Below are 27,432 nucleotides of genomic sequence, written 5' to 3' on the forward strand. Positions count from 1 at the left end.
AGAAACAATAAAAATAATGGGCCTCATTCCCCTGAACCAACAGGGATGAATGGAGACATTACTGGTGACTGCTCGAGTGAATCGATGAGCAACAAGACGACAGTGATACAGTGATGAGAAAATTATCTACCACTCCTAGCACAACCATAAGTGTGGTTTTCCAGTTGAGGAAACATACCCAGGTTATAGAACTGCCCAGGCCAGGTCTTATGTTCTAGGAAAGATTCTGGCATGAAATGGTCAGTTCTGCATCACCTTCGTTATCACTTGCTGTCTTGAAGGTGATTAGGACTCAAACCCAGAAGCACCTATCAGAGCTCTGCTTGTAAGATAAACTGTTCTATTTTAATAACCTGCATAGGTCCTGTGTCCCGATTTAACAAATTTCTAAATGTGCTGCTGCAAGACCGAGCATTTGGGAACTAAGTTATTAAGATCTAACATGCCAACAATAAAATCACTCAATGACATTCATCTCTGCAATTATGTTCATTAACATTTTAGCCATCAATAACCATTTACATAGAAGTCACAGTATATACTGCATGACTTTTTAAAAAAATTAGGTAAACCTTGCACTTGATATCTTAATTAAAATATTTTATATACCCCAAGTAGAAAATTATGCAAAAAAATATAGAATTTATTTTCAAATGTGATGATAATCAAAATAGCTTCAAAAGTGAATTTAACACAAGAACATTTTGTTCCCACCAAAATAAGGTACCCAAACTTTAAACAAAATTCACATTTTATTTAGGTTGAAATAAACTATACAAAATTGATTTCCTTCACCAAAAATAACAGCAATATTTTCATATTATTCCCAGGAAATCCACAAAACAATAATTCTTGTGGGTTCTCCAAGTTTTACTTATAAATCAAGATGAGGCAGTAGATAATAGTCATGGAGCAAAGACAAGAAAGCAAAACAAATCAGTTGTCAGTATCCATGGCCTCTGATCCTCTCTTGACCATGAAACAGAAGTCCAATATATAGTTGCTAAAAGCTTATGGAGGCTCAACAAAGGAATGTAAACAGCAACAACCAGTTATGGAACAACAATGGCAGACTTGTCCATTCAAACTATAACCTGTTTCTTTAAGTTCACTTGCTAAAGACAAAATCTACACTTAAAATCTACACTTTGGCAAGCTCACATTTCTCTGATAATTCTCTTAACTGTCCAGTACAGATTTTTAATAGTAATACTTAGAACTCTTACCAGTCTAAAGTCAGTTGTGAGCTTTATTGTAACATTTTATAAAATGAATTCCTTCCTCCCACACATCTTCAAAATTCATTTCTTTTTTTTTTTTTTGCTTTTGGGTCACACCCAGCCATGCTCAGTGGTTACTCCTGGCTCTGCACTCAGGAATTACTCCTGGCGGTGCCATATGGGATGCCGGGGGTCAAACCCAGGTCGGCCGCGTGCAAGGCAAACGACCTACCCGCTGGACTATTGCGCCGGCCCCCAAAATTCATTTCTTCAAGGAACTGGTAATTCAATACCCAAATATGACATCCACAGTGATAATGTTATGTCTAAAATGACTTAACTAAAAACAACTCCAAAGAGCCACTAGCAGATTTCACACAGTAGTGTGATGTGACACTTTCAATGCTATCTTTTAGAACAGTTCAGTCTCCAAAGCATGAATTCAAACGGGAGCCACTTAACTAGGAGTATGAATGAACATACTCAATGGGAGATCTACTGGTCGAGACAGTCAGTGACTGGGTGGCCTACATACATCATAACTTTTCTGTAAGATGCTTTCAAATGGAAGATAAACCCTATTTTAAAGTCTCTTAGGTATTTTCAATGGTTTCTGAATTATCTGTAGGAAGCTCTGACTTAGTTGTGTAAAGTTTGATATATGTGTCCACCATTAAATCCAAATCATGTTTTATATCAAAATTTATATTAAGCAAAGCCAAATTACTCGACCTTTGGTCTCTCAAAGTGTTCCTCAGGTAAGCTTTGAGACGCCTTCGCCCATTTTCATAGCGTTCATTCTCAACTTTCATCACAGGAAGAATACATAGGACTTTTAGCAATGCATAAACATTTGGAAAAAATTTGATGTCTGGCAAATGGAGGGCTTCATAGATAGTAGAAGGAAGTTCTATGTCTTTCCCTCTGTGTTTCCACTTGATTCTCCAACAATGCAGCTCTGCTGAGAGAGTATCAGGATTCGGCAAGTCACTTCTGTACATGTCCGCATGGTGTTCCTCTGACGTGTTGAATTTGAGTTGACCCATGACAGAGGGCACCAGAGATAAGCATTTAAGAGCTTTGAGGTGCTGTTCTGAGAAAATGTCCTTCAGTTCCTGAATAATGTGCTCCACTGTGGGAACACTTAGAGTTTCTTTATAGTAAATCTCAGAAGTCAGCTGAGATTCCAGGTTACTTTGCTGAGCTCTTCGGAATTTCCCAGGGAGTTTCATCTGAACATCAAGTTTGGTTGCCAAATTTGTGGCTTCCTCAAACCAAAATTCATGATAAACTTCAATATTTTCCATCACTTCATTTAGCGAATGCAGAACAGCAGTCAAGCTACTGGCTGCAAAGAAGACATCAGAGGTCTGCCCCTGAAGGTTTTTCCCAAAAGCTCTTGTAAAAGCTAACACATTTTTAAGAACAACAACAGTAACAATGAAATCAAAATCTGTTACTGCACTACAGAGCACAAATGCTCTGCCAGCTACACAGTTATTCCACCTAAGGTTTGTGTCACTGGTTATTCCATCTAAACATAAAACAAGTGCTTGCAGGAGGTCGACTACAATTTCAAAAGCATCATGCCTGCCTGTCCACTGAGAATGGCAAATTTCCTTCAGTTCTTTACCCCTTTCTTCATTGCTCTGAAAGAGGACAGAAATTACACTATCAAGCTCTAAAAGCAGTTGTGGTGACCGGTAGAAAAAAGAGCAAACTTCCTCAATGGTTCCTAATGCAATAGATACTCCCATAACAGGCACTGATTTTGCCAGCCACATATTTAAGGCACAGGAAGAGCAGAGTGTGTAGATTGCTTGGGGATATTTCTCTAAAAGTCTAGAAGCAACAACTTTCATTTTGGAAGAAAATCCACTGGACACAATGTAAGCCTGCCCACGGCAATATTCCATGTTTAGTCCCCACTTTTCAGTGATCGTCGTATGAAATTTCACAGCCAAAATTTCTGCATCAGCTTCATATGGCAGAAAGCCCACAAACTCCTCTCTCAGATTATGCGAGTCATCGACAAACCTCACCAGCACGGGCAGCTGCTCTTCCCCTGCTATGTCCACGACCTCATCAGTGATGATGGAAAAGAAGTGCGAGTCTCTTACTTCCCTGAGGGTTTCTTCCCGAATACAGCCCTCACAAATTTCGAGCATCTGTTTCTGCTGTGTTTTTGAGCAGAACAACGTGTTAACTGCTGTTGTCTCAAAGCGCTTTCTTAGAATCTCTTCACCAGAATTTATTCGGCACTCCAGCAGTGCTTGGAAGTTATCAGGAGTAAAGAGACCTTCTGGGATTTCATCAGCTTCATGTCCATCCAGAGGTATATTTTGTTTTCCCATGAGAATCAAAATTTCAAACAAAGATTTTAAGTATTCCTTATTTTCCTTCTCTTCAAGAGTTAAAGGTAAAATGTCTTCATCGTGTTCTTCACCCCCCTCTTCTGCACTGGGGTTCTGAATATTGCTGTTGTTTATTTCCTTATGTTTTTGTTCCTTTTCAGACGTTTCCTCAACTGGAAAACAAGAATTAGTTTTAAAGATAGGCAGATAAAAAAAACATGCCAACAAAAAAAGAATTACAATTTTCATTAAATACTTAAAATTCGGGGCTGGAGAGATAGCACAGCGGGTAGGGCGTTTGCCTTGCACATGGCCGACCCGGGTTCTAATCCCAGCATCCCATATGGTCCCCTGAGCATGGCCAGGGGTGATTCCTGAGTGCAGAGCCAGGAGTGGCCCCTGTGCATTGCCAAAAAGGAAAAAAAAAATACTTAAAATTCACAAACTCACTCAACACTCACAGGCATTTAACTGGACAGACTAGAGACCAGAGATTAAATTAAGATACATTCTAGTGAAAGAGATAAATGCTATGAGAATGAGAAGATGTATTTTAACCCTATACATAGTAAATGCAGCTATAACTTCAAATAAACCTAAAACTTAATGACAAGTAATTTTTATATACTGTACAACATAAGAGGCTGGAGCAGTAGCACAGTGGGTAGGGTATTTGCCTTGCAACGCAGCCAACCTGGGTTCGATTCTTCCGCCCTTCTCGGAGAGCCCGGCAAGCTACCGAGAGTATCTGGCCCGCATGGCAGAGCCTGGCAATCTACCCGTCGAGTATTCAATATGCCAAAAATAGTAACAAGTCTCACCAAGGAGACATTACTGGTGCCTGCTTGAGCAAATCGATGAGCAATGGGTTGACATTGACAGTGACACGGTACAACATAAAAACAACCCATTCTCTCAGATAATGGGGAAGAAAATAAGTACCAGTTGAGGCACTGTCTTGGTATATCGTATTTTCTATTTTGGTTTTTAGACCACATGGAGTGGTCCTCAGGGATTATTTCTGGCTCTGCACTCAGGGATGATCAGTCCTGAATCTGGGGAACCATATAGGGTGCTGGGGACTGAGCCTGGGTCAGCCACATGCAAGGCAAAGAAAGCACCTTATGCATCTCTCCAGCTCAATGCCCTAGTATCTTATATGTATCACATTACTTTCTTTAGCAGGCTGTATCAATCCCATTTCACAAATGAAGACAGCAAATACTTGTCCAAGGTCACAGATTCAGACAGAAGGAGGAAAGGGATCACCCCCCCCCCCACCCTCTCAGGAACTGATGCATAAAGCCCTAGGAACACTTCATAACCACTGGGCCATAAATAGTACCAAGTTATTGGGCCCTAGCACTGAAATATCCATTAAGATTGGCTGAGTATGGCTGGGAGTGGCCCCTGAGACTCATAAGCACTGCTCAGGTGTATCTCCCCAGCCCACAAAAAAGGAAAAAAAAAAAAGAGGGATTAGAAAAAGTACAAAACTCAAGGAAGGAACCTGCCTAGCATGCAGTTATAGCCATGACACTGTTTTAAATCCTGGTATCTCACTAGGCCCCTGAGCACCTCGCTGAGCCAAGTGTGGTCCACAAAACAAAATGAACCCCTCCCCTCCCCACCTCAGCACCACAAAAACATTAACAATAACAATGACAACAACAGAAAAAAAAAAAAGAAAGAAAAAAGCAAGAAGGTAAAATCAAATCCAAGCTTATCTACAGTTTCCCCTATCAAACAATGAGCTATACTTTTATATGACATTAGTTATAGAGGTCAAAATAATATAAACTATATTAGTATAATTTTTAAGGCACATATTAGAAATCTAATCTCATTTAGGTGGAAAAGTAGTTTCCTGGGGTGAAATATCATGCAGAAATTCTGACCCCTGTGGTTGATCTTCTACCTATCATGCATTATCAGAAGCTTGAAAAATTAAAAGAGTAGTTCACCAAATGAGGCACCCTGTTTCATGTCACTATATGCTTTGCAAGGTGTATGCCCTTCTTTTTTTGAGTTCATTGCTTCCTCTAAAAAGAGAGGGAAAAATATTTATCTGGGGGGATAGTATGAAATTAATATAAGCACTGGAATAATGACTTGGCATAATTAAGCACTCAAAACAAGCTATATTATCAATACAAATAGCAATAGGACTGAGAGATGATGAATAGAGGTAATAAGAGTAAGTTCAAGTTGCCCTCCTTTGAAAGGTTATATGAGATTACACATCACCACTACATGAACACAGGATCCTGAAATATTTATAAGAACTTATTATACATCATGTTTGGGGAAGAAATTCGGCTCCTAAGGCAGAGAAACAATACAATGAGTAGAGCACTTGCCTTGTATGTGGTTGAGCTCAGGTTCAATTCCAGGCATACCATAGGGTTATCCTGAGCACTGCAAGGAGTATCCCTGAGCATGGAGACAGGAATACTGCTGAACCCCCAACCCACCCCAACCCCACCAAATACAAGAAGTTCTGCTCCAACCATATTACCCTCCTTTCCCTATAATGGAACACCTCTACATACCTAGTGCAGATGGCAAAAAGCATGGTAAGCAGCACTCAAGAGACAAAATGAAGACTTTAGCTAATACTTTCAGACCACAGGAAATGCCTACCACACTTAAAATCATTCACACAGTAATTTTGAACATAAAACATATTTATTTGTCCTTACCAGGTCAAGGCCTTTTAAAAAGGCATTCAGAAGTTGAGGCATTAACACTATCACTTACTTTTTTTCTGTTTCAGAGTCCTGATTTCATCTTCACTCTAGGTGACAAAAAAAGTCATCTTTAAGAAAACTGAACATTTAGTATGTCACTGAAGACTCTCAAATGAAAACAATTGTTTTAAATTAAACTTAATTCTTTCATGAGCATAAATTTATATAGAATACAGAGTTCAAATAGATGGGTAAAACCAAAATAACATGTTAATGGCTTCAAGTTTACAATAAAATACTCAAAAGAAAAATAAAAGATAGGAACATGTACCATGGAGCTTCAGTGTCAAATCCCAGCAGCACAAATCATATCATACACCAATCAAACCCGATGGGACATAACTAAGAAGAGTTTAGATCCCAGAACCTAACACAGACACCATGAGAAAACACCTGCAAGTGAGAGTGAGCACGGAAGAGAAATGGACACATATAGTGATCAAGTCAAATGGCATGGAAGGGTTAGACTGTCCTTTTCTCTCCCTCTACAATGCTGAGATCATAATCCATCACTGTCCTGTGGCAGGAAAACAGCAATACCAGTGACAACTAGAGATAACAGGTTATCTGCTGGGTAGCAGGGAACATGATGCTAGTAATAAGAAGCAGCAATAACTAACCAGCCTAAACATATTTCCTCCTTCGCCTGCAGACTAGTTACAGGAAGGCAACTTAGAGGAACATGTGAGGCATTTAGGGCTCCCAAAGGTCTAGTACAGGAAAGTAAACAACTATGAGTGAGCTCTTTATCCCTAGCACCATATTACTAAGAAAGCAGAAGTGGAGAACTGTTCAGTATCAGCATTAAACTACAAGAGAAACAAGTAGATGAAGGGGGAAATGCATAAAGAAATTAAAAATGATTTCTCTGAACTTAAAAATTTTCATTGGGATAGGAAAAGATATTTTTGATACACTTAGTGAAATTTAAAACGTCAAGTATAAAGGAAATAAATTTTTGTAAGTCTTTTATTTTATTTTTTTAAATTTTTAAAAATTTTATTGAATCAGGGGCCGGAGCGATAGCACAGCGTGTAGGGCGTTCACCTTGCACGCGGCCGACCCGGGTTCGATCCCCAGCATCCCATATGGTCCCCCAAGCACCGCCAGGAGTAATTCCTGAGTGCAAAGCCAGGAGTAACCCCTGAGCATCGCTGGGTGTGACCCAAAAAGCAAAAAATAAAAAAATTAAAAAAAAATTATTGAATCACCGTGAGATAGTTACAAGCTTTCATGTTTGGGTTACAATCTCACAATGATCAAACACCCATCCCTCCACTAGTGAAGTCTTTTATAGTTTTTTTCTCCTGGCTTTTTGGGTCACATCAGGTGATGCTCAGGGGTTACTCCTGGCTCTGCACTCAGGAATTACTCCTGGCAGTGCTCAAGGTACCATATGAAATGACAGAGATTGAGCTCAGGTTAGCAGTGTGCAAGGCAAACACCCAATCTGCTGTACTATAATTCTGGCCCTGAAATTTTATAAGTCTTAAGAGAGAAAAAGCAGAACACCCTGGACTGGAGAGATACTATAGGAGTTAAAGCATTGTTTTGCAATCAGCTGACCCAGTTTCAATCCATGGCACGCCATATCAACCCCAGAGCACAAAGTCAGGATTAAGCACTGTCAGGTGTGCCTCCCCCCCACACACTAAAAAGCAAGCCCCCCAAACAAGAAAGAATATGGCACAGAATGTACATACCCTTAGTGTGAAACTTAAAATTTCATGGGGGTGAGGAGGAGCTTAATAAAAAATAAACCCACATCTGAAAACAAAACAATCCTATGTTTTACAAACAGGAAAAACAGAAGGTATTCCTATCCAAGCAATAAAAAAAGAAAATCATTGTATTTTTAGGATTGTTGGATACAGCTAAAATATACTTAGGCATTTAATTTAAAATTTTGAGTCAACAGAACTATGAGCTAGACACAGGCAAAAGGTAAATCCTTCAAATCAAGAAGACACCAATAGGGGCTGCATAGGCGCTTGTCTTGCATGCTGCCGATCCAGGTCCAATTCCCTGGCATCCCATAAAAAGTTATTTGGGCATCCAAAAAAAAGTTACATTAAAAATGGTAACCTACGGGGCTGGAGCAATAGCACAGCAGGTAGGGCGTTTGCCTTGCACGCGGCCGACCTGGGCTTGATTCCCAGCATCCCATAAGGTCCCCTGAGCAACGCCAGGAGTAACCCCTGAGCATTGCCAGGTATGCCCCCTTACCCCTCGCCAAAAAAAAAAAAAAAAAAAAGAAGACACTAACGAAACAGACACTAACGAAACAGTTTATAAGTACAACCTATCATTGCTAGAACTACTAGTTCTTTGAAAAGTTACATAAACTATTTTAGGAACAGAGAAGGAAAAACATGTATTTTAAATATCCTTGATGAAATTCACAAAGTAGGGGCCAGAGAGATAGTATAGCTGGTAAGGTGCTTGCTTGCATGTGGCCAACATGGGTTAGAACCTCAGCATCCCATATGGCTCCCCAAGGAGTGCCCAGAGTAAACCCTGATCATTGCTGGGTATGGCCTAACCCCCTCTCCACACCAAATTCCCAAGGTTTTGGAAACATAGTCATATGAAGAGAAAACCAATAAATATATTGAAATGGCAGTAAAATATTCCTCACATGCACCAATATTAGGTTACCTTTTTTTTTTTTTCCTTTTTGGATCACAGCCAGTGATCCACAGGGGTTATTCCTGGCTCTGCACTCAGGAATTACCCCTGGCGGTGCTCAGAGAACCATATGGGATGCTAAGAATCAAACCCAGGTTGGCCGTGTGCAAGTCAAACACCCTACCTGTTGTGTTATTGCTCCAGCCCGTAGGTTACCATTTTTAATGTTTTTTTTTTTTTTTAATGGTGGGGTGAGGGGTGCAAACCCAACAGTGCCCAGGACTTACTCGCTCTGGGCTCAGGATCACTCCTGATGGGCCCAGGTCCGAGTGACCAAATGGAATGTTGAGGATCAAACCCATGTTGGCCCTGTGCAAGGCAAGTGCCTTAACCCGCTGTACTATAATCTCTGGACCCTAAGTTTAATTAACACAACTTTTGACAGGAATCAAAGTTGACCAAAGGAAAGCAAAAATAATTCAGTATCAAAAATCAATCCTGGGGCTGGAGAGATAGCACAGCAGGTAGGGCGTTTGCCTTGCACGCGGCCCGACTCGGGTTCGATTCCCAGCATCCCATATGGTCCCCTGAGCACCGCCAGGGGTAATTCCTGAGTGCAGAGCCAGGAGTGACCCCTGTGTATCGCCAGGTGTGACCTCAAAAAAAGCAAAAAAAAAAAATCAATCCATCACTGTTCATTACTACATTTTTGTGGATTTCTCTAGTCAAAGCATTTAATGAGACAGTGAGAGTTCAGCAAACTGAATTCTTTATGAAAAGTAAAGGGAGTTTCTTTAATTTCATAAAAACTTGCCTATAATACCAAGAGCGAATCTCATACTGACTGGTATCAGACAAATGTATTAGCAATGACATAACTGGGACTATTTGAAGTCCTAGGATTACTATCAGAAAAGCAACAGGAAAAAAAGAAATGAACTATAATTTGGAAGAGTAAAATTGATCATTATTTGTAGATGATAAAAATACAAAGAAGACTCTGACGGTGAGAATTTCTAAGAAGTTCTTCAGGGCCAGAGAGATGGCTGAAAGAACTAATGTGCATGCTTTGCACGTGGGAGCTCATGTTCAATCCCTTGCACTACATGGTCCTCAGCACACCACAGGGGAACCTGTAGTTCCATGAGAACTGAGCCAGGAGTGCCACCTCCCAAAATTTCTCCAGAATTGCTGGAATCATCCTCAACCAGAAAACTATCTACACAAACAAAACCTAATGTATTTCAGAAGTAATGTAAGAAAATGTGTACATTCTCTTTTAAAGAATTACCAAAAGAGGCTAGTGCGATAGTCCAGGCAGTAAGGCCTTGCGCATAGTTGGCCTAGGTTTGATCCCCAGCATGCCATCTGATCCACTGAGTCTATCAGGAATGATCCCTGAGTGCAGAAGTAGGAGTTAGTCCCAAGAACAGCTAAGTATGTCAGTATGTCCCCAAAACATAAACAAATAAACAAACAAAAAAGCAAAAACCAAAAAATCCAAAAAACTCTTATTTTCACTTTCTATAGTCCTAAAAGTTGTGTGTGTGTGGGGGAGGGCAGTGGGGTGTCGGACGGGGCAGGAGGGAAAGTAGATGGCTGGGTCATACTTAGCAATACTGGGGCTAATCCTAGCTCCGTGTTCCATGGTTATTCCTGGCAGTGCTTAGGAGACCATATGCAATGTCAGGGATTCAACAAGGCTTGGCCACATGCAAGGCAAGTGCCTTAACCCTGTAACATTTCTCCAGCTCCCCACCCCCAAGTATTTTAATAGCTTTTTAAAAAGAGCAAGTCCTTAACTTTTCTCAATAACTGCTCCTACTTGGTAGTGTTCTGTTTCTTTTCCTATTTATGAGTAGAATTAATATTACCAAAATGTCCATTCAAAGCATTGTGACAATTTCTAAGGACTGAACAAATAACAAAGCCTCAAATTAAATGGAGAAATAAGGAGATCAGAGTAATAGTAGAGTGTGGAAGGTACTTGTATTGTATGCAGCCGACCCCAGTTCGATCCCTGGCATCCCATATGGTTGCCTGTGCACTGCCAGTAATACTTCCTTAATGCAAGCCTAAAGAGTAATCCCTGAGCACAGGCAGGTGTGGCCCAAAGAGCAAAAAACAAAACCAACCAAAAAATGGAGGAATAAGGTAGCTCTAAAGACAATCTTCAGGAAAAAAATGAGAGCATGAGTGAAGAACTCACCCTGGGGGTTCCACAGACAGATCAGAGGTAGAGCAACTGTCTTACAACATGAGACCAAGATTTAATCCCAAGCATCATCCCACACGCCTAAGTGTGGTCGGGTAAAACTCTCACTTGTGATGCCTGATTGCTCAAGCAAGTGTGTACGAGCACCACAAGTACAGTGTGCCATCCCAGGTAAGCATCACATACCCAGTGTGTGATCCCTTGCCAACACAGTAACAAAAACTGAAACAAAGAGAGGAATGGGAAATAAATACTAAATATCACATGATATAAAGATAAGATATAGTAGAAAGCCCAGTTATTAACACCATGGTACAGTTATGTACAAAATAATTTATGGAGCAGAACAGAGATACCAGAAACATTCTTGTGTATATGCAAATTGGTATAGGACAGAAGTGGTATTCTTATACCAGAGGAGAGAAGGATGAATTAATATACTGCTGGAAAAATTGGTTCTCTGTAAGGAGAAAAGTAAAATTGTATCTGTATAATATATATATATACAGAGCATTTAACATACAAATTCCAAAAGAAAGAAAAATCGAAGAAGAACAGGACCAGAGTTAGTACAGGGGGTAAGGCAATTGCTCTGCATGTGGACAACCCCAGTTTGATCCCCAGTACCACACAGGATCCCCCGAGCACCACCTAGAGTGATCCCTAAGCACAGAGCCAAGACTAGCCCCTGAGCACTGCCAGGTGTTCGAAAGCTGCCCAAAGCATGAAAACATAGTAGGAAATGAAAAAAATAGATACATGTTATTTCAAATTAGTACACAGTATGGACCAAAGAAATAGTACAGAGGTTAAGGCCTCTGCCTTGCCCAGGACTGGCTCCAGTCCAATCCTGACACCACAATGATGCACCAGCACACCAGGAGTGGTCTATGAGCTGAGTGCTCTTCCTGTCCCCCCAAGCGTACATTAGGTAGATTGAAGATATATATTAAATACACTAGCAAAGATACTAATTAGAAAGGAATGGAAATGCTAACGAGAAAGGAAATATTATAAACTAAAGGCCTGTGCTGACAGCAGTGGTGATGGAAAGTCATAGATTGAGGAGTCTGAAAAATTTAATCGTGTTCACCTAAGATGAACAAAATTTAGAAAGTTTCAACAATTAGAACTAAAATATACAAAGGACTACAAAAAAGACTAAATTATGCAGACCAAGAAGCTTTTTTCTAAACTGTAACACTTAATGATAAAAGCTTTATCTCTAGTTTGTTTTAAATTTATCCTTTATCTTTCTTCATTCCACTGTACTGAATTCTAGGAATATATATACCTCAGTTGCTTAAAATTTTTTTGGCATTTTTCTTCCCAAAAGGGAATGAATTTGTGGTCTGTAATCAATAGTACACTCCTCACCTGTCAATGAGTTAACTGATAAAATTTGTGGAGAGAGAAATACTAAGACAACTTAATACCTTACATTCAGGCTACTTCAGTAATAACCATAGTGTTTATTTTCCATAATGCTATTTCTGAAAAGAGACTATAACTGGGTTCATTGTTAAAGTGAGCACATTTACGTATCATAGTACTAGGGGATGTGTAAAGCTGAAAGCACACTGACATACCAATTCTTTTATCCGTTTTCTGTGTCTACTATGTGGATTGTTCAAATGGCTGGTAAGATCAAATATTGTTGGTATTGCATTATCTCGAAGAACTGTCCTATAAGGACTCTGAAAAAGAAAAATGTTAATTTAAAGATGGTACTGAAAGTGTAGTACACATAAATAAAATCATATGTTAAGCATCTCCCCAGTACTCCTCTAACTCCAGTTCTAAAGTGTAGAGACTTGTAGAATTGTCAGTTCAGGTAAGGTTATTATTTCTAATATTATTTCTAGTTCTTTTTGCATTTGCCCTCCAGCACACTGTTATAAATTAAGGGACTAAATTGATGGAAAGCATAAGAAATAAAATGCATTTGCATTTTGCACATTCTAATCTAGTCTCCAATCTCCAATCTGTTCATGAAGCCATCAAATCTACAACAGGCACAAACATTTCTCAAACAATCTTTCCTCTCATATATTCCATACTACTCTCTCCTTTACCTGCTGTTGATTCCATTTCTGCTCCTACTGTGTAACATCCAGGCACAGTGAAATAGATTAGACAGGAACCCAGGAGTCCTCAGATCCAGTTCAAGTGCTATAGTGACTATGTAATTTGACTCACCAGGGTCAAATTACATTCTTTTTCGAATCTTAAGTTTCCTTTTCTGAATAAAGTTACCAGTATTGAACTAGATTAATATTTTTCAAAATATCATTACTGTCAAACTACACTGACTGTCATTTCAGTTTTATGACCATCTTTATTATAACCCACTCACTGTTGTAGCTAACAGTCTTAAACAATGAAACAATATAATGTTTTTAAGGGGCTTGCTGTATTCTTAATACTCTTTTTCTGTAATAAAATGTCTAAAAAGATTCAAAAGTGCCACCTGAAATCATTCATACCGTAATAACAATACCTAAACTAGGTATTTCTACTAAATTCCTTTTTTAGAGAGAGGTAGTTGTTCCATATTCAAATGTGTAGGAGCTGCTCCTGGCTGTGCTATCATATAGGGGTGCTGGGGAATTAAAACTGGGGTTGGCCTCATTCAAGGCACCTTAATGTACTACCTCTCTGGTCCTATAGTCTCTTTTGATCCTAATGTTCTCTTTGCTGAAGAGGGGTCATTTGCCTAATCTCTGATAAACTAATATAACCTATTAGAAGCTGAATGTATACTTAGAAGGTCTTCCACAGACAAACTAGAGAAGGTTAGGTTGGGACAAAATATTTATTAAGAGCTGGAGAACCTGAATAATTGCTACTACAACCTCTCTACCTTCCACCTAGTTTAAGGTTCTGGTAAAAAAGATTATCCCCAAACGTGTGGAAAACTTAGTGCTTACTTCAAAGTTACGTTCCAAATTGTACCAGACGAAAAAGAACAAAAAAGCTACAATTTTTCACCCAGGGAAAAAAAAAAAAGGAAAAAATATATATTTAAAAGAAACATCTTATCTTAGTTTCATTCAAAGAAATGTTAAATACATTTGGGAAAATTTTCAGTTCAATTATTTTCTAGTTTAATCCCATGTCACACAGAAAAGACAAAGTAGAAAGTAAATTTCAATTCCAGAACATAATGAAGGAGAAAAAAAAAACTAGTACACTCAAAGCATTACATCTTTCTCACTGAGCAAATGTCTCAAAAAATATACATGTATACAGTCAGTTCTAATTACTAATTGTTAAATAAGGAGAGGCAGCATAAGATACTCTAATGAACTTAAAAAATTCAAGTAAAATTGATTTACTATGAAACAAGGTGTTACAGATCAGAACACAGAATACTATGAATGAAAAACATACAACATTTTATAAATATAAGTACGCATGCCCCAAAGGCTAGATATAATTCTTGGTGCATGATAATTTCAATATCCACTTCAATACTGATTCAAAATAAAGTTTTGTCAACTGCTAAACTAACATTTGGATGTAAAGCAGTAATCCTTGCTATATTAAAGATATTAAATATCTCATTTTGGCTGAACTACTCATAACTGGTTATTGATAAACCCAAACTAATAAGGTCAGAATATATGGGTATAAGTATCAGATAACATACTATTAAAGGCTAAATTATCTGATATTTATACCCATATATTCTGACCTTATTAGTTTGGGTTTATCAAAGCCTGGAAAGATGAGCTATTGTGTAGAAAGATACATTTCCATATTCACACATTATTTGAAGAATCATGTAGCATTTTAAAGAATGAAATAGCTCATCTTTCCAGGCTTTGTTTAGACTGTACAAGAATGAGGTGAACTGTATTTTCTCATATTAATCTAGTTGGAGTTACCTAATTAAAAGACCACATTACTAAAATTATACACATGGCTTGTGTAAATAATTTCGATTAATGTCAAAAAACATAGTGGTTTGCCTTTTAAACATTATAAAATCTCTTATTTTGGTTGCTTATTATCACCCTCCTGACAAAACAAGGCAAAAATATCCCTCAAATATTTGTGATTAAACTGTTGAACCGGAACTGGCTCACCTCCCAATGACTTCACAAGTATCTGCTTCAATTAATTTGAGAAATAAAATAACCCAATCATTCTTTAGTTTTCTGATGCCTCTGCAAAATGTATCTGAAAAAAATACCAAAATAAATTGCTGCACAACAATAAATAGTGTACCTTCAAATCAAGTTTATGTCTATCCCAATATCCGAGATGTTACAGAAGTTATACCAAAACAGCAACATAGGAACAAAACTGTCTTCCTAACTAATTTCAAGTGTTTCAAGTCTGCTTCATTTCAACCAACTCTGCTCTATTTGAACTTTTTTATGAGTCACAACAATAACAGAATCACAGAGGGTTAGAAATCTTAAATCTTAGGGACAATCTAATTTCATTAGAATGTGGAGCAAACAAGGCAGTGACTGACCAAATTCACAGCTGAAAACAGATCTTGAGGTGAAATTGCAAACCATTGGTGGAAATAATTTTCTCAGGTGAATTATATCCCTTACTTCCTGTTGAATCCAACATAAAATTCAGGGTTGGTTCTACCAGTATACATAAAAACCAACAACTCCATTTCTAAAGATATCACTCATCTAAAAAAGGTTCTCAAGAAACTGCTCCAAATAAAAATGCTAACATTCCCTGAAATAAAATACTTTTCATTTTTTGAAACTTTAAAAAATAAGTTTAAAAACGGCTGCCTTTGGTGAATGAGGCATCAGAAATAGGGCAGGGGGTATTAAAAACAACAAACAAACAAAAACACCCACGCAGGTTTTAGAAAACAAAATAGTATTTATTCAGCTCCAAATTTGTCTTCATCTTCCCCAAAAAAAGAAAAGCAGAGGGATATAAGAATCCCACCAACTGAAAAAAAAAAAGTATATTTCCTACTAGATACAGGAGAGAGGGAGAGAGAACACCCCCCCCCCAAAAAAAAAATAAAATAAAATCAAGCCCACCTATTACTTACAGTTCTACAGATCATAGAGGTCTCAAAGTGTTTGGCACATAATCGATAATGTTTATTTAGTTGATCTGGTGTTTTATCTTCTAAGTCTGCTCTTCTACAATTCTCCACCCATTTCTGGCATCTATAAATAAAATCAAAATACAATTTTGTAATGTGAATTCAAAATTTACTCTTCAGCAACTTCTTATTTTGGTGCTGGATATCAAACACCCAGGGTCTAACAGCAGAAGCAAGTATATTATACCGGCGCCAGCACTCAATTTTAAAGTAGACGTGCATGCACATATATGTATGTATATCTACATTTATAGCTATATATATGTATAATGGACAACAAATTTCTATTTCCCTCTTCTCACAGAATTATGACATACTTTGAAGAAGTTAATAACAAAACAAAGTTGTACAATCATGAGACCAATACCTAAACCATCTCTCCAAGATTAAGCATATTAAACAACACCATTCTAAAAAGTTAGCAAATAAATATTTTATAAATAACTAGGATTTATGATGCAAGAATGAAGGCCATATTTGCTTATTATGAAATTACTTTAAGCATAAAGATATATATATATATAAAATAGACCACCAGCTGCATGAATACAGGAATTATGTCTATACAATCTAGTACCCAGGAAGTGTTTGGGATAGTGAACAAAACAGAGTCCATGTTGGGGCTGGAGCGGGTAGGGCGTTTGCCTTGCATGCGGCCAACCTGGGTTTGATTCCCACTATCCCATATGGTCCCCCGAGCACTGCCAGGAGTAATTCCTGAGTGCATGAACCAGGAGTAACCCCTGTGCACTGCTGGGTATGACCCCAAAAAGGAAAAACAAACAAAAAAAACAGAGTCCATGCTCTCTTGATGTGTATCATAATATGCAAAGCTTACTAAGGTCTTCTTCTGAGCCAGACACTGTTCTAAATCTTTTTCACAGAAAATACAGTTTATTATCCCAATGTGCAAATAAGAAAAAATATACAGAAATAGTAAGGTTAAAGGTCAGGATGGTTTCTTCAATCCGTCAATTTCTAATAATAATAGCTACTAGGACTGGGGAGATTGCTCAACGGGCTGGAGTGCATGCTCTTCATGTGGGAGGCCTGGGTTTGTATCCAAGCACCACATCACATCATCTCCTGCTGTGACCATTATCACTGCTGAGGATCACCACCAGGAAAAGACCTCCAGTACTTGGCCAGGAGTAGGTCTCTGAGGACCACTGGGTGTGGCCCAGATTTTTAAAAAAGGTTCCCCCTCCCCAGTTTTTGGGCCACACTTGGTGGTGCTCAGGCTTATTCCTGGTTTGGCACACAAGGATCACTCCTGGCAGGCCTTGGGGGACCATATCATGGGCTAGGGATCAAACCTGGGTCGGCTGTTTGCTAGGCAAGTCTGTCATGAATAGTGTCACACATCTGAAAACATGGACACTACTTCAACAAGCACATCCGGAAATTCAATAATTTGATATAATCACAACCTAAACAAGTTATTTTATGCATGTGTGTGTGTGTGTGTGTGTGTGTGTGTGTGTGTGTGCGTGCGCATGGGGCTATCAGGGAGAAAACTGACATGTTGATTCTAAAATGTTTTGTGAATAAAATTCAATTTACTGAAAATATATATTGAGAGTGGAGGGATGCTCTGGTCTTCTGCCTTTCTCTAAATCTTCAACCATGCTACAGGATAAATGTTTTTAAAGTCAATTATCAAAAGTCAACTTGACAATCAATTTGACTATCAAATGTCAATCTGATAATCTCTCTGTTTATGGTATTGTTGTGGCTACTCATTATTTTTAGGATAAAGAACAAACTTCTGGAACAAGAGTGTACAGGAGGCAAGTATGGTGCTTGCCTTATATGAAGCCAACTCTAGTTCAAATTCCAGGCAACAGATATGGTATGGCCCCCTGAACACTGCCAGGGTCACTCCTGAGCACAGTCAGGAATAGACAGAGCACCAGAGTGGGCTCAACCCCACTCCAACAGTAACAAACTCCTCACAAGTCTTAGACTTGGGTCAGAGTGACAGTACAGAGGTAGGGTGCTTGCCTTGCACATGGCTGATCCAGGTTTGATCCCTGGCACTGCAGTGCCTAGTCCCATCAGGAGTGATCCCTGATGGCAGAGCCAGGACTAAACTGTGAGCACCACCAGGTATGACCCCCAAACAAACAAAACCCAACCTTAGGATCTTAACTCAAATATCATTTCTGGTGGGAAACTTCCAAATTCACATGTGTACATTTATATGTATGTATAAAAACAGAGCAGGTAGGTAAGACTTTCTTTTCTTTCTTCATATGATACTGTCTCAACAGTCTTATCCTTCTAAAGTATAAACATGTCCTAGTGATCTCTCATCTTAAGACAAAAAACCCTTAACTCTGATCTTCTACCCAGCAAAACTAGTCTATTTTCACTGTACCCACTTGCAGCTCTAGTAGGCTCCCAAGACCGCACATGCAAAGCAAAAACTGTATCTTCTTCAGGGTAGGCTAGGAGGGCATGCAAACCAAGTTCAGGAAATCCAGGTTTACCCTCATAGAGACCCATCTAAGGGTCTACAGCAATTCTGGAGGAAGGGAGAAAATGGGAGTACACAGTGCTAGAGATCAAACTCCAGGTCTACACACACCAATTAGGCATGAGCTCATCTCCCCAGTCCTTGTGTCTATTTTCTTCCATTTTTATCAACCTCAAGGAGGCTGAAAGCAAAATGATTGCCAATGACTTCTAAACTACCAAATCAGGGCTGGAGGGATAGCACAGCAGGTAGAGTGTTCGCCTTTCATGCCGCTGACCCAAGTTCGATTCCCAGCATCCCATATGGTCCCCCGAGCACCGCCAGGAATAATTTCTGAGTGCAGAGCCAGGAGTAAGCCCTGTGCACTGCTGGGTGTGACCCAAAAAGCAAAAAAAAAAAACCAACAACAAAAAAAAACAAACTACCAAATCAATGGTACCTAAACGATGCTAAATCAATTAGCATCTTGATACTAATCACTTCCACTACTAGTCAATCATCACCAACCACTCTTCTCTAAACATCTTTTTATTTTATCTTTCAATGGTGCCTAGAGCATCTCGCAAGATGTATTCCAGGGAATACCGATCAAAAAATTTTTTCATCATGCACATTTGGGTCAGAGAGTTAGTACAGGTGTAAGGTACCTGTCTTTCATGTGGCAGACAGACCTTGGTTTGAGATCATGCCAGCACCACCAGGAGTGATCCTTGAGTTAACCTAAAAGTAAAACCTGGGCAATGCCATGTGTGGCTCAAAAACTAAACAAACAAAACACAAAAGTTTTGTGGTCAAATTAGTTGGGTAATATTGAACACTTTATCCTGAGCTTGATGTTTTAGATATTTCTATAGATTGCTGAACAAGTAAGCTCATCTTTCTGTGCCTTTCCTATTTTGGTTATCAGATTTACTGGAAGTTTTAAATAAAACAATGTACATAAAACATAGAGAGGCTGGAGAGATGGTACCATATAGGGTGTTTGCCCAGCACGCGGCTGACCCAAGTTCGATTCCCAAGTCCCCCAAGTCTACCAGTAGTGATCCCTGAGCATGCAGCCCTGAGCACAGCTGGACATGGCCCAAAAGCAAAAGAAAACCACATATAGAAGTGTTTGACATACAGAATACAAAGCATTCTATAAAAAGCACTATTATTATTACAACTTGTAGCACTGCTTGAATGATATGATAGTTAACTTAAAATTACTTAACTTAAATAAAACTTAACTTAAACTTAAATTAAATAACTTAAAATGCTTGCCCACATGTTGCTCTGAGCACCACCAGGAGTAATTCCTGAGTGTAGAACCAGGAATAATCCCTGAGAATTGCTGGGTGTGGCTCCAAATCAATTAAAACAAAAAATCTTTAAAGTACTTTCAGATTATATGTTACAAAAGGAATTCTCAAACCTCATGGTCTAAGGTCTTCTTTACATCTTTAATTATTGAGGAACCAAAAAGATTTAGTTTATGCACTTTAACTAATATTCAACATTATAGAAATTTGAACTACATATTTTTTTGTAGTTCATGACTATTGTGGGGGCCACACTTGGCAGTCCTGAGGAAAGAGGGGCATGCAGTTAACAGGTCTCACAAAAATTGTATCTACCAGTTGAGTCACATCCCCAGAAAATCCAAGAATTAAAAAAAAATGTGGGGTATAAATTTGTAACCCCATTAGATATTAACATAGAAAATCTTCTAGTGCAAAAACTATTTTTCAAAAGAAAAAAGAAACTTGAGATAACAATGTTCTACAAATTTCTTTAATGTGTACCTTACAGAAAAATAGGCAGGTACATTCTTACCTTTATTCTGGAATGACAGAACTTGTGCTCAGAATAGCCATAAGAGGAGAGGACACCATGGACCTCCTCACAAAGCAACACACACACACACACACACACACACACACATACCACCCCATCCCCCACAGCACCTCCTAAATGGGAGATGTGTGTGTGTCAGGGGGTGTATGTGTGAATAAGTTAAAAGCTAAATGCAGTGAAAGAATGATGAGAAAGAAATTCCCCAGTAATCCGATCTTCAAAATAGGGACCTTAACAGAAAATGAATTTTAAGCATTATGAAGAAAAAAAAATTATCAAATAGACACTAACACAGAAAGAAAACAACCGAGAAAGAAAATTCATGCACAGGGGTTTTTCACCAAAGAAAGTAAAGCTTAGAAACATTATGAGTGAAGCTAATATGTGAAAAATACAACGAATGAAATGAAAACTTATGAGAAGTAGGTTCAATCTACCTACTTCAGAAGAAAGACTAAGTGAAACTTAAGATGAACTTCCAATGACTCAAATGAAAGAGGTAAAAACAGATTTAGGGCCGGAGTGACAGTACAGTAGGTAGGGCTTTGCCTTGCATCCCTGGCACCCCACATGGTCTCCCAAGCCTGCCTTGAGTGATCCCTGAGAGCAGAGCGAGGAGTAAGCCCTAAGCACAGCCAGTGTACCCCAAAAACAAAACAAAAAGATGTAGGAAAAAGAAACCTACAGAATTATTAGATATCAGAAAAGGACACAATAAAATAACAGCCAAAAACTTCCAAAACCTTGGACTCAGAATAGGAATCTGAGAACAGGAATCCAGGAATCTGTGAGAATGCTAAAATTTTTTTTCTAACTTTATTTAAACACCACTGTTTAATAAAGTTGTTCATAATACAGTTGTTTCAGGCATTAAATGTTCCAGCACTAATCCCACCACCAGTGGTGACCTTCCCACCTCCAGTTTCCCACCTACCACTCAAGCCTACACACTTAGCAGGCATAAAATAATTTCTTTTATATTGATTGTTACAATTAAATGGTAGGTGGAATAACAAAAAAATAGTTCAGTTAAAGAAAATTTGTGAAAATTATTATATCTTACAATGGTATTACTAAAGTCATTGAGGATTTACTGTGCTGGTTGGTGCGAGCTGAGCCTTCTCTGTTACTGCTTTCTCTTCCTGAGGTGAGTGGGTTTCTATGCTACTTTCTCATCCAATTTTTTGTGCTCCTACTGGGCTGTCAATATTATGGAATTTGGAGGTGTTGCGTGACTATGAGCTCCAAAGCTCCAAGATCTGTAGGACTGGGATTGTAAGAATACCAAATTTCTAAAAAGTCATCATTTTTTAACTATCAAAAATAATTTTAAAAAGTCTGCTAGAAAAAATTTCTTTAGCAACTAAAGGCAACTGGCCAGATTTTTCAGCAAAAACTGAGTAAGATGACATACTCACGATGCTTAAAGACAATAATAATCTAGGCAAGAATAATCTACCCTGTAAAACTGCTTTACCAACATGATAGAGAAATCCAGGCTTTATCAAGGAAAGGTTAGGCTTTCCAGGTAAACAGAATTCTGCTAACAGATTTTTACCACCACCAGACATGCACTTACCAGAAATGTTGAAAGGACTTCTTTTACAGGAAAAAATAACAAAGAGAAGAACAAACTTTGAGCTTGGTGATAAAAGGTGAAACAGAAATATAAAAATAAAACAAGAGAACTTAGTTCTATACTAAGTTCCTCCCCATGTTAGGAGTTTCTTTTTCTTTCTCTTATACTTTCCAATAAACTTTCCTATTTCTAAAAATATAAAAAATAAAAAGTGAGAGAACAAAACATCAAGAGAAAAAGAACCAAATCTCTTTAAAGATGACAAGCTATCACCAGTGTAAGCGCATGCACACACACACTCACGTGTGCACATGGCTTAGATACAAGAAGTCTGACACAGTCTTCAAGACCACACAACAAAAATATGGAACAGAAACATTTGGGAGAAATACAGAATCATGAGGAAAACAACCATACAAGTAAAAAGGCAGACAGAATTATACAAAAACACAAATATAAAACCAGAAAATTAAGAATAGAGTGTCAGTAACTGTTATATACAAATAATTACCCTACAAGTGATTGGTATAAATTAGCAAATAAAAAAAAAGAATGGCAATAGAGAGTTATTTAAAAGATAAAAGTAGTACTCAAGGTCAGGGAGATTGTTCAAAGGATTGAAGCGCTTGCTTCACATGCAGGAGTCCTCATTTTGATCCCAAGCATCACAGGATCCTTGCCAGGAATGGCCTCCATGTATCATTGGGTTTAATCAAGTAAATCAGTATTCATCTATATTATGCACAGTAGAGATTCTTTTCAGATATAAAGATAGACTCATTATGCAATGCTGATTTAAGGGCTTTCAAATCAATAGTATAGAGGAAAAAATTCAACTGCCATACTCTTCCGATAACTACATTTTCAATGCCAAAAAAAAAAGGTATTAAGAGACAAAGCTGGATACTACATAATAATCCATGGAACAATCCACAAGATATAACTGTCATTAATATATACAAATCTAACAGAGTATCTAAACACGTAAGAAATGACAGCACAGTGGGTAGGGCGTTTGCCTTGCACACGAACAACCGAGGTTCGATTTCCAACATCCCATATGGTCCCCACAGCATTGCCAGGAATGATTCCTGGGTGCAGGAGCCAGAAGTAGTAACTCAGGTGTGACCCAAAAGGGAAAAACTACATAAGAATATTAAGGGGGACTGGAGTAATAGTGCAGGTAGGACACTTTTGCCTTGCACACAGCTGACCAGGGTTTGATCCCTAGCACCCCATATGGTCACCCAAAATGGCCTGGTGTGATCCCTGTGCACAAATGGCCAGGAGTAAGCCATGAGCACAACTGGGTAAGACCCTAAAACAAAAACTAAATGAATAAGGTACATTATAATCAGTACATTTTATTTGCATACCTATTTTATGTAATAGGTGTACATGCAAATTTCTCATGCAAAGAAAAGGATTACAAATGTAAAAGTTTAAGAAACCGTGTCTGCTGAGAAAGGCAAACTTCCACTAAATACAAGACACACTAAACAGTCAACAGTGTTACTTGCAAGTCTCTCTCCCATATAGCAGAGAACAGTCATTAGATAGGTTTTAGCAAAGGCAAATGTCAGAATATACTAGGGCCTCTGATGGGCCCATAAATATCTTGATGTGGAACAAATTGTTAGTATCTTTTCTCAGGTAAGAGTCCTTATGTAGATCAAAGGCTATCTGGCCTACGGTTCCCCTTAACAGAAAAATAAAAATTAAAAAAATTTTCAGCACACCCCGGAAATAGACCTTCTTTCAATAAAGAGAAAGGGGGCGTTAACACTGCCTCACTGAATAGCTCCAGTGCACCTTGGAGAGGCAATTCAACCACTTTGAGAAATACTGTGTTAGATTCTCAAGGGGACAGTGATCCCCATAAGCTTTAAAAGTCAAAGTAATGTAAGAGATCTTCAGCACTTCAAGTTTTATATCTAAAACTTCCCAATCTAGGGCTGGAGAGCTCAGTGGAAGGGAACTTTCCTTGCATGCAGCTGACTGGGGTTCAATCCCTACCACCCCATATAGTTCTCTGAGCCTGCCAGGAGTCATCACTGAGCACAGAAAAAGAAGTAAGCCCTGAGCAGCACCTTGTGTGGTTGCAAACCCTTCTCACCAAAATAAATATACTTTAACTTCCCAGTCTGTGCCCATAAGTCCCTACAGGTCAGTCTTCTCTATGAGTGTAATAATGGACAAAATTATTCACCATATCTGGCCCCCTAAACATAATTCTGTTTTCACTTTTGAGCGTTTGTGGGGCGGGGTCTGGGTCACATATTAGCAGTATTCACAGATCATTCCTGGCAGGCTCAGGGAATGACATGGGGTGCCAGGGATCGAACTCACATAGGTCATATGTGAGGCAAAAATCATACCTGCTATACTATTGGACTGGAGCGATAGCACAGCGGGTAAGGCATTTGACTTGCTGACCCAGGGTTCTATTACGCTGTCCTTCTCTGAGAGCCCGGGAAGCTACCAAGAGTATCCCACCTGCACGGCAGAGCCTGTCAAGCTACCCGTGACGTATTCGATATGACAAAACAGTAACAAGACGTCTCACCATGGAGATGTTAATGGTGCCCGTTTGAGCAAATTGATGAACAGGACAACAGTGCTACAGTGCATACTATTACTCTGGCCCTTGTTTTCCACATTTTTTTTTTTGCTTTTTGGGGTCACACCTGGCAATGCACAGGGGTTACTCCTGGCTCTGCCTCAGGAATTACTCCTGGCAGTGCTAAGGGGACCATATGGGATGCTGGGAATCAAACCCAGGTTGGCCATGTGCAAGGCAAACGCCCTACCCGCTGTGCTATCACTCCAGCCCCGATTCTCAGTCTTATAAGAACCATCAACCACCCAGTTTTCCAGAGCAGTTCAATAGCCCTACTAACAATACACAAAGTTTTCAGTAAATCTACATTATGACTATTTTGTGTGTGTGTTTTGGGGCCACTCCTGGCAATACTCAGGGGTTACTCCTGGCTCTGGGCTCAGGAAATTACTCCTCATGGGACCATATGGAATGCCAGAGAACAAATCTCAGTCCACCACATGCAAAGTGAATACCCTATCACCTGTACTATCTCTCCAGTTCCTCCAAATGACTATAGGTGCCCTTATTATGCAAATGAAGTGTACTACCGTCAAGACCCCTAGGGCTGGAGAGAAAGTAAAGGGGGTAAGCCATTTATACCCTAGCACCACATGGTCTCCCAGCACTAACCAGAATGAGCCAAGCACAGAACCAAGAGTGGTCCCAAGCATTCCTTTCTCCCTCACCCCTCCTGACCTTCCAAAAGTCAAAATTCGGTAAAAATTTGAGTCCAAAGAAGATAATGCTTAATGGGGTAAAAGCTCTAGTCAGCTGAAGATGCTCCTCTTCTCTGTTCCCAACAATTATTCCTCAAAGTTATTTCTGAGCTAATGCCTCCTTCTCTCCCTGAACTTTAAATTATTCAAAGGTAGCACAGCTCAATCTTCAGGTCTACTCTGCTTGATTCACTGGGTAATGTGACCTTAAATACATGATTCACTGGGTAATGTGACCTTAAATACATTCTATGGACTGAGAAAATCACTCGTCTGAAATCTCTGAATTCTAGACTTGTATATCCTCTACTGTTTACGGAAGATATCTAAACTTTAAATTAAGGTGAAGGTCATACAACATAAAATAAACTATTTTAAAATGAAAGAGTGGCAGTAAAGTGTACAAATAACAATTCTATCTGTCCAGAAAGTTTTCAAGGCCCTAAAAGAAAGCCCTTGTATCCAATAAGCAGTTGCTTCCTTACCCCAATTCATCCAGCTTGGGAAACCACCAATCATCTTTGTCCCTATTAATTTACCTATTTACATATTTATATTTATATAAATGGAGTCAAACAATAATGCAGTATTTTGTGTCTGACTTTTTTCACTTAACATGATTTTTTTTTAAACTTCACCCATGTTGTAATACTTCACTGTCTTATGGCTGAATATTATTCTATTGTATGTATGTGCTGTCGTTTATCCATTCATCTACTGACTTAACACTTAGGCTGCTCCTAGTCCTTGCCTTCTGGGATTCATGCAACTATGAACATGCATGTACATATATTAACTTTTCTAAGTATCAATCCACAATTCTCTTGGAAATGTACCAAGGACTGGAACAGTTTGGCTGTTTTTGGTTTTTGTTTTGTGGACCACAATAGCAATGCTCAGGGTACCATATGCAAGGCAACCATCTTAACATTTGTACTATCTTTCTGTTCCTAAACACAATTATATATTTTTGGGGGGTGGGGAGGGTCAGGGTGCCATATGTGGCGATGCTCAGGGATTCCTCCTGGCTCTGCACTCAGGATTCATTCCTGGCCAACTTGTGGGATGATATGGAGTGCTGGGGATAGAACCTGGGTAGGATACGTGCAAAGTGTCTTATCTGCTGTACTACTTATCCGGCCCCCTAAGCATAATTCTATATTTTCACTTTGGGGGGTTTGTGGGGTGGGGCTTGGGTAACATATCAGCAGTATTTAGGGATCACTCCTGGCAGGCTCAGGGTGTAGGATATCATTGGTTTGTCCTTTCTTCCTTGCCACAAAGAGTTTAGGTTTATCTGGTAATACCCATCAGTGCTCCTGAAGCACCCCCATTTCTCTGTGTTTACTGGAATGCAGCTCTAAACATTTTAGGACAGCATTGGTATGTCCTGTTCCCCTTGTCACAGGAAGCTTAGGTTTAATGATATGGAGTGCCAGGGATCGAACTCATATAGGTCATATGCAAGGCAAACGCCATACCTATACTATTGCTCCAGCCTGTTTTTACTCTTACAAGAACCATCAACCACCCAGTCCTACCAACAACACACAAAGTTTTCAAAGTTTTCTTCACCAATGCTCCCCACCCCATGTTCATCCTAGAATTCGGCAAGTCACTATCGTTTTGATTTGAACTTCCATAACTACTGTGATCTTTAGTCATCTTATCTCTTCAATCAGGAAATGTGTTTTTGAGTTCTTTGCCTTTTTATTGAGGTTGTCTTTTGTTAGGTTTAAAGAACTGTTTGCGTTCTCACTACTCCTCAAGAGATGGGTTGGAGGGATTTGAGCCACACTGTGATATTCAGGGGTACTGTTAGCTCTGTTAGGGGGTTGCCTGCAATGGTGTTTGGGGGACCATATAGTGACAGGATTAAACCAGGGAGAGCTACACAAGTGCCTTTACCCCTGTACTATCTCTCTGATCCCAGGATACTGCATTCTTACAAGATACAG

General features: G+C 39.0%; 1 protein-coding gene across 1 annotated transcript in view; it reads right to left on the bottom strand.

Annotated features, from left to right (window-relative positions):
- Nucleotides 1-468: 468 nt before the first annotated feature.
- THAP12 (THAP domain containing 12) overlaps nt 469-27,432 on the bottom strand; it is a 29,210-nt gene continuing 2,246 nt past the window's right edge. The window contains exons 2-5 of the mRNA XM_055122627.1: nt 16,206-16,326; nt 12,757-12,864; nt 6,335-6,371; nt 469-3,747 (exon numbers count right to left, since the gene is read on the bottom strand). Of these exons, the coding sequence (XP_054978602.1) occupies nt 1,814-3,747; nt 6,335-6,371; nt 12,757-12,864; nt 16,206-16,326 (2,200 nt within the window). The 3' untranslated portion in view covers nt 469-1,813. The remainder of the gene's footprint in view (nt 3,748-6,334; nt 6,372-12,756; nt 12,865-16,205; nt 16,327-27,432) is intronic.

The sequence above is a fragment of the Sorex araneus genome, chromosome X, assembly GCF_027595985.1.
Source record: "Sorex araneus isolate mSorAra2 chromosome X, mSorAra2.pri, whole genome shotgun sequence".
NCBI lineage: Eukaryota > Metazoa > Chordata > Mammalia > Eulipotyphla > Soricidae > Sorex > Sorex araneus.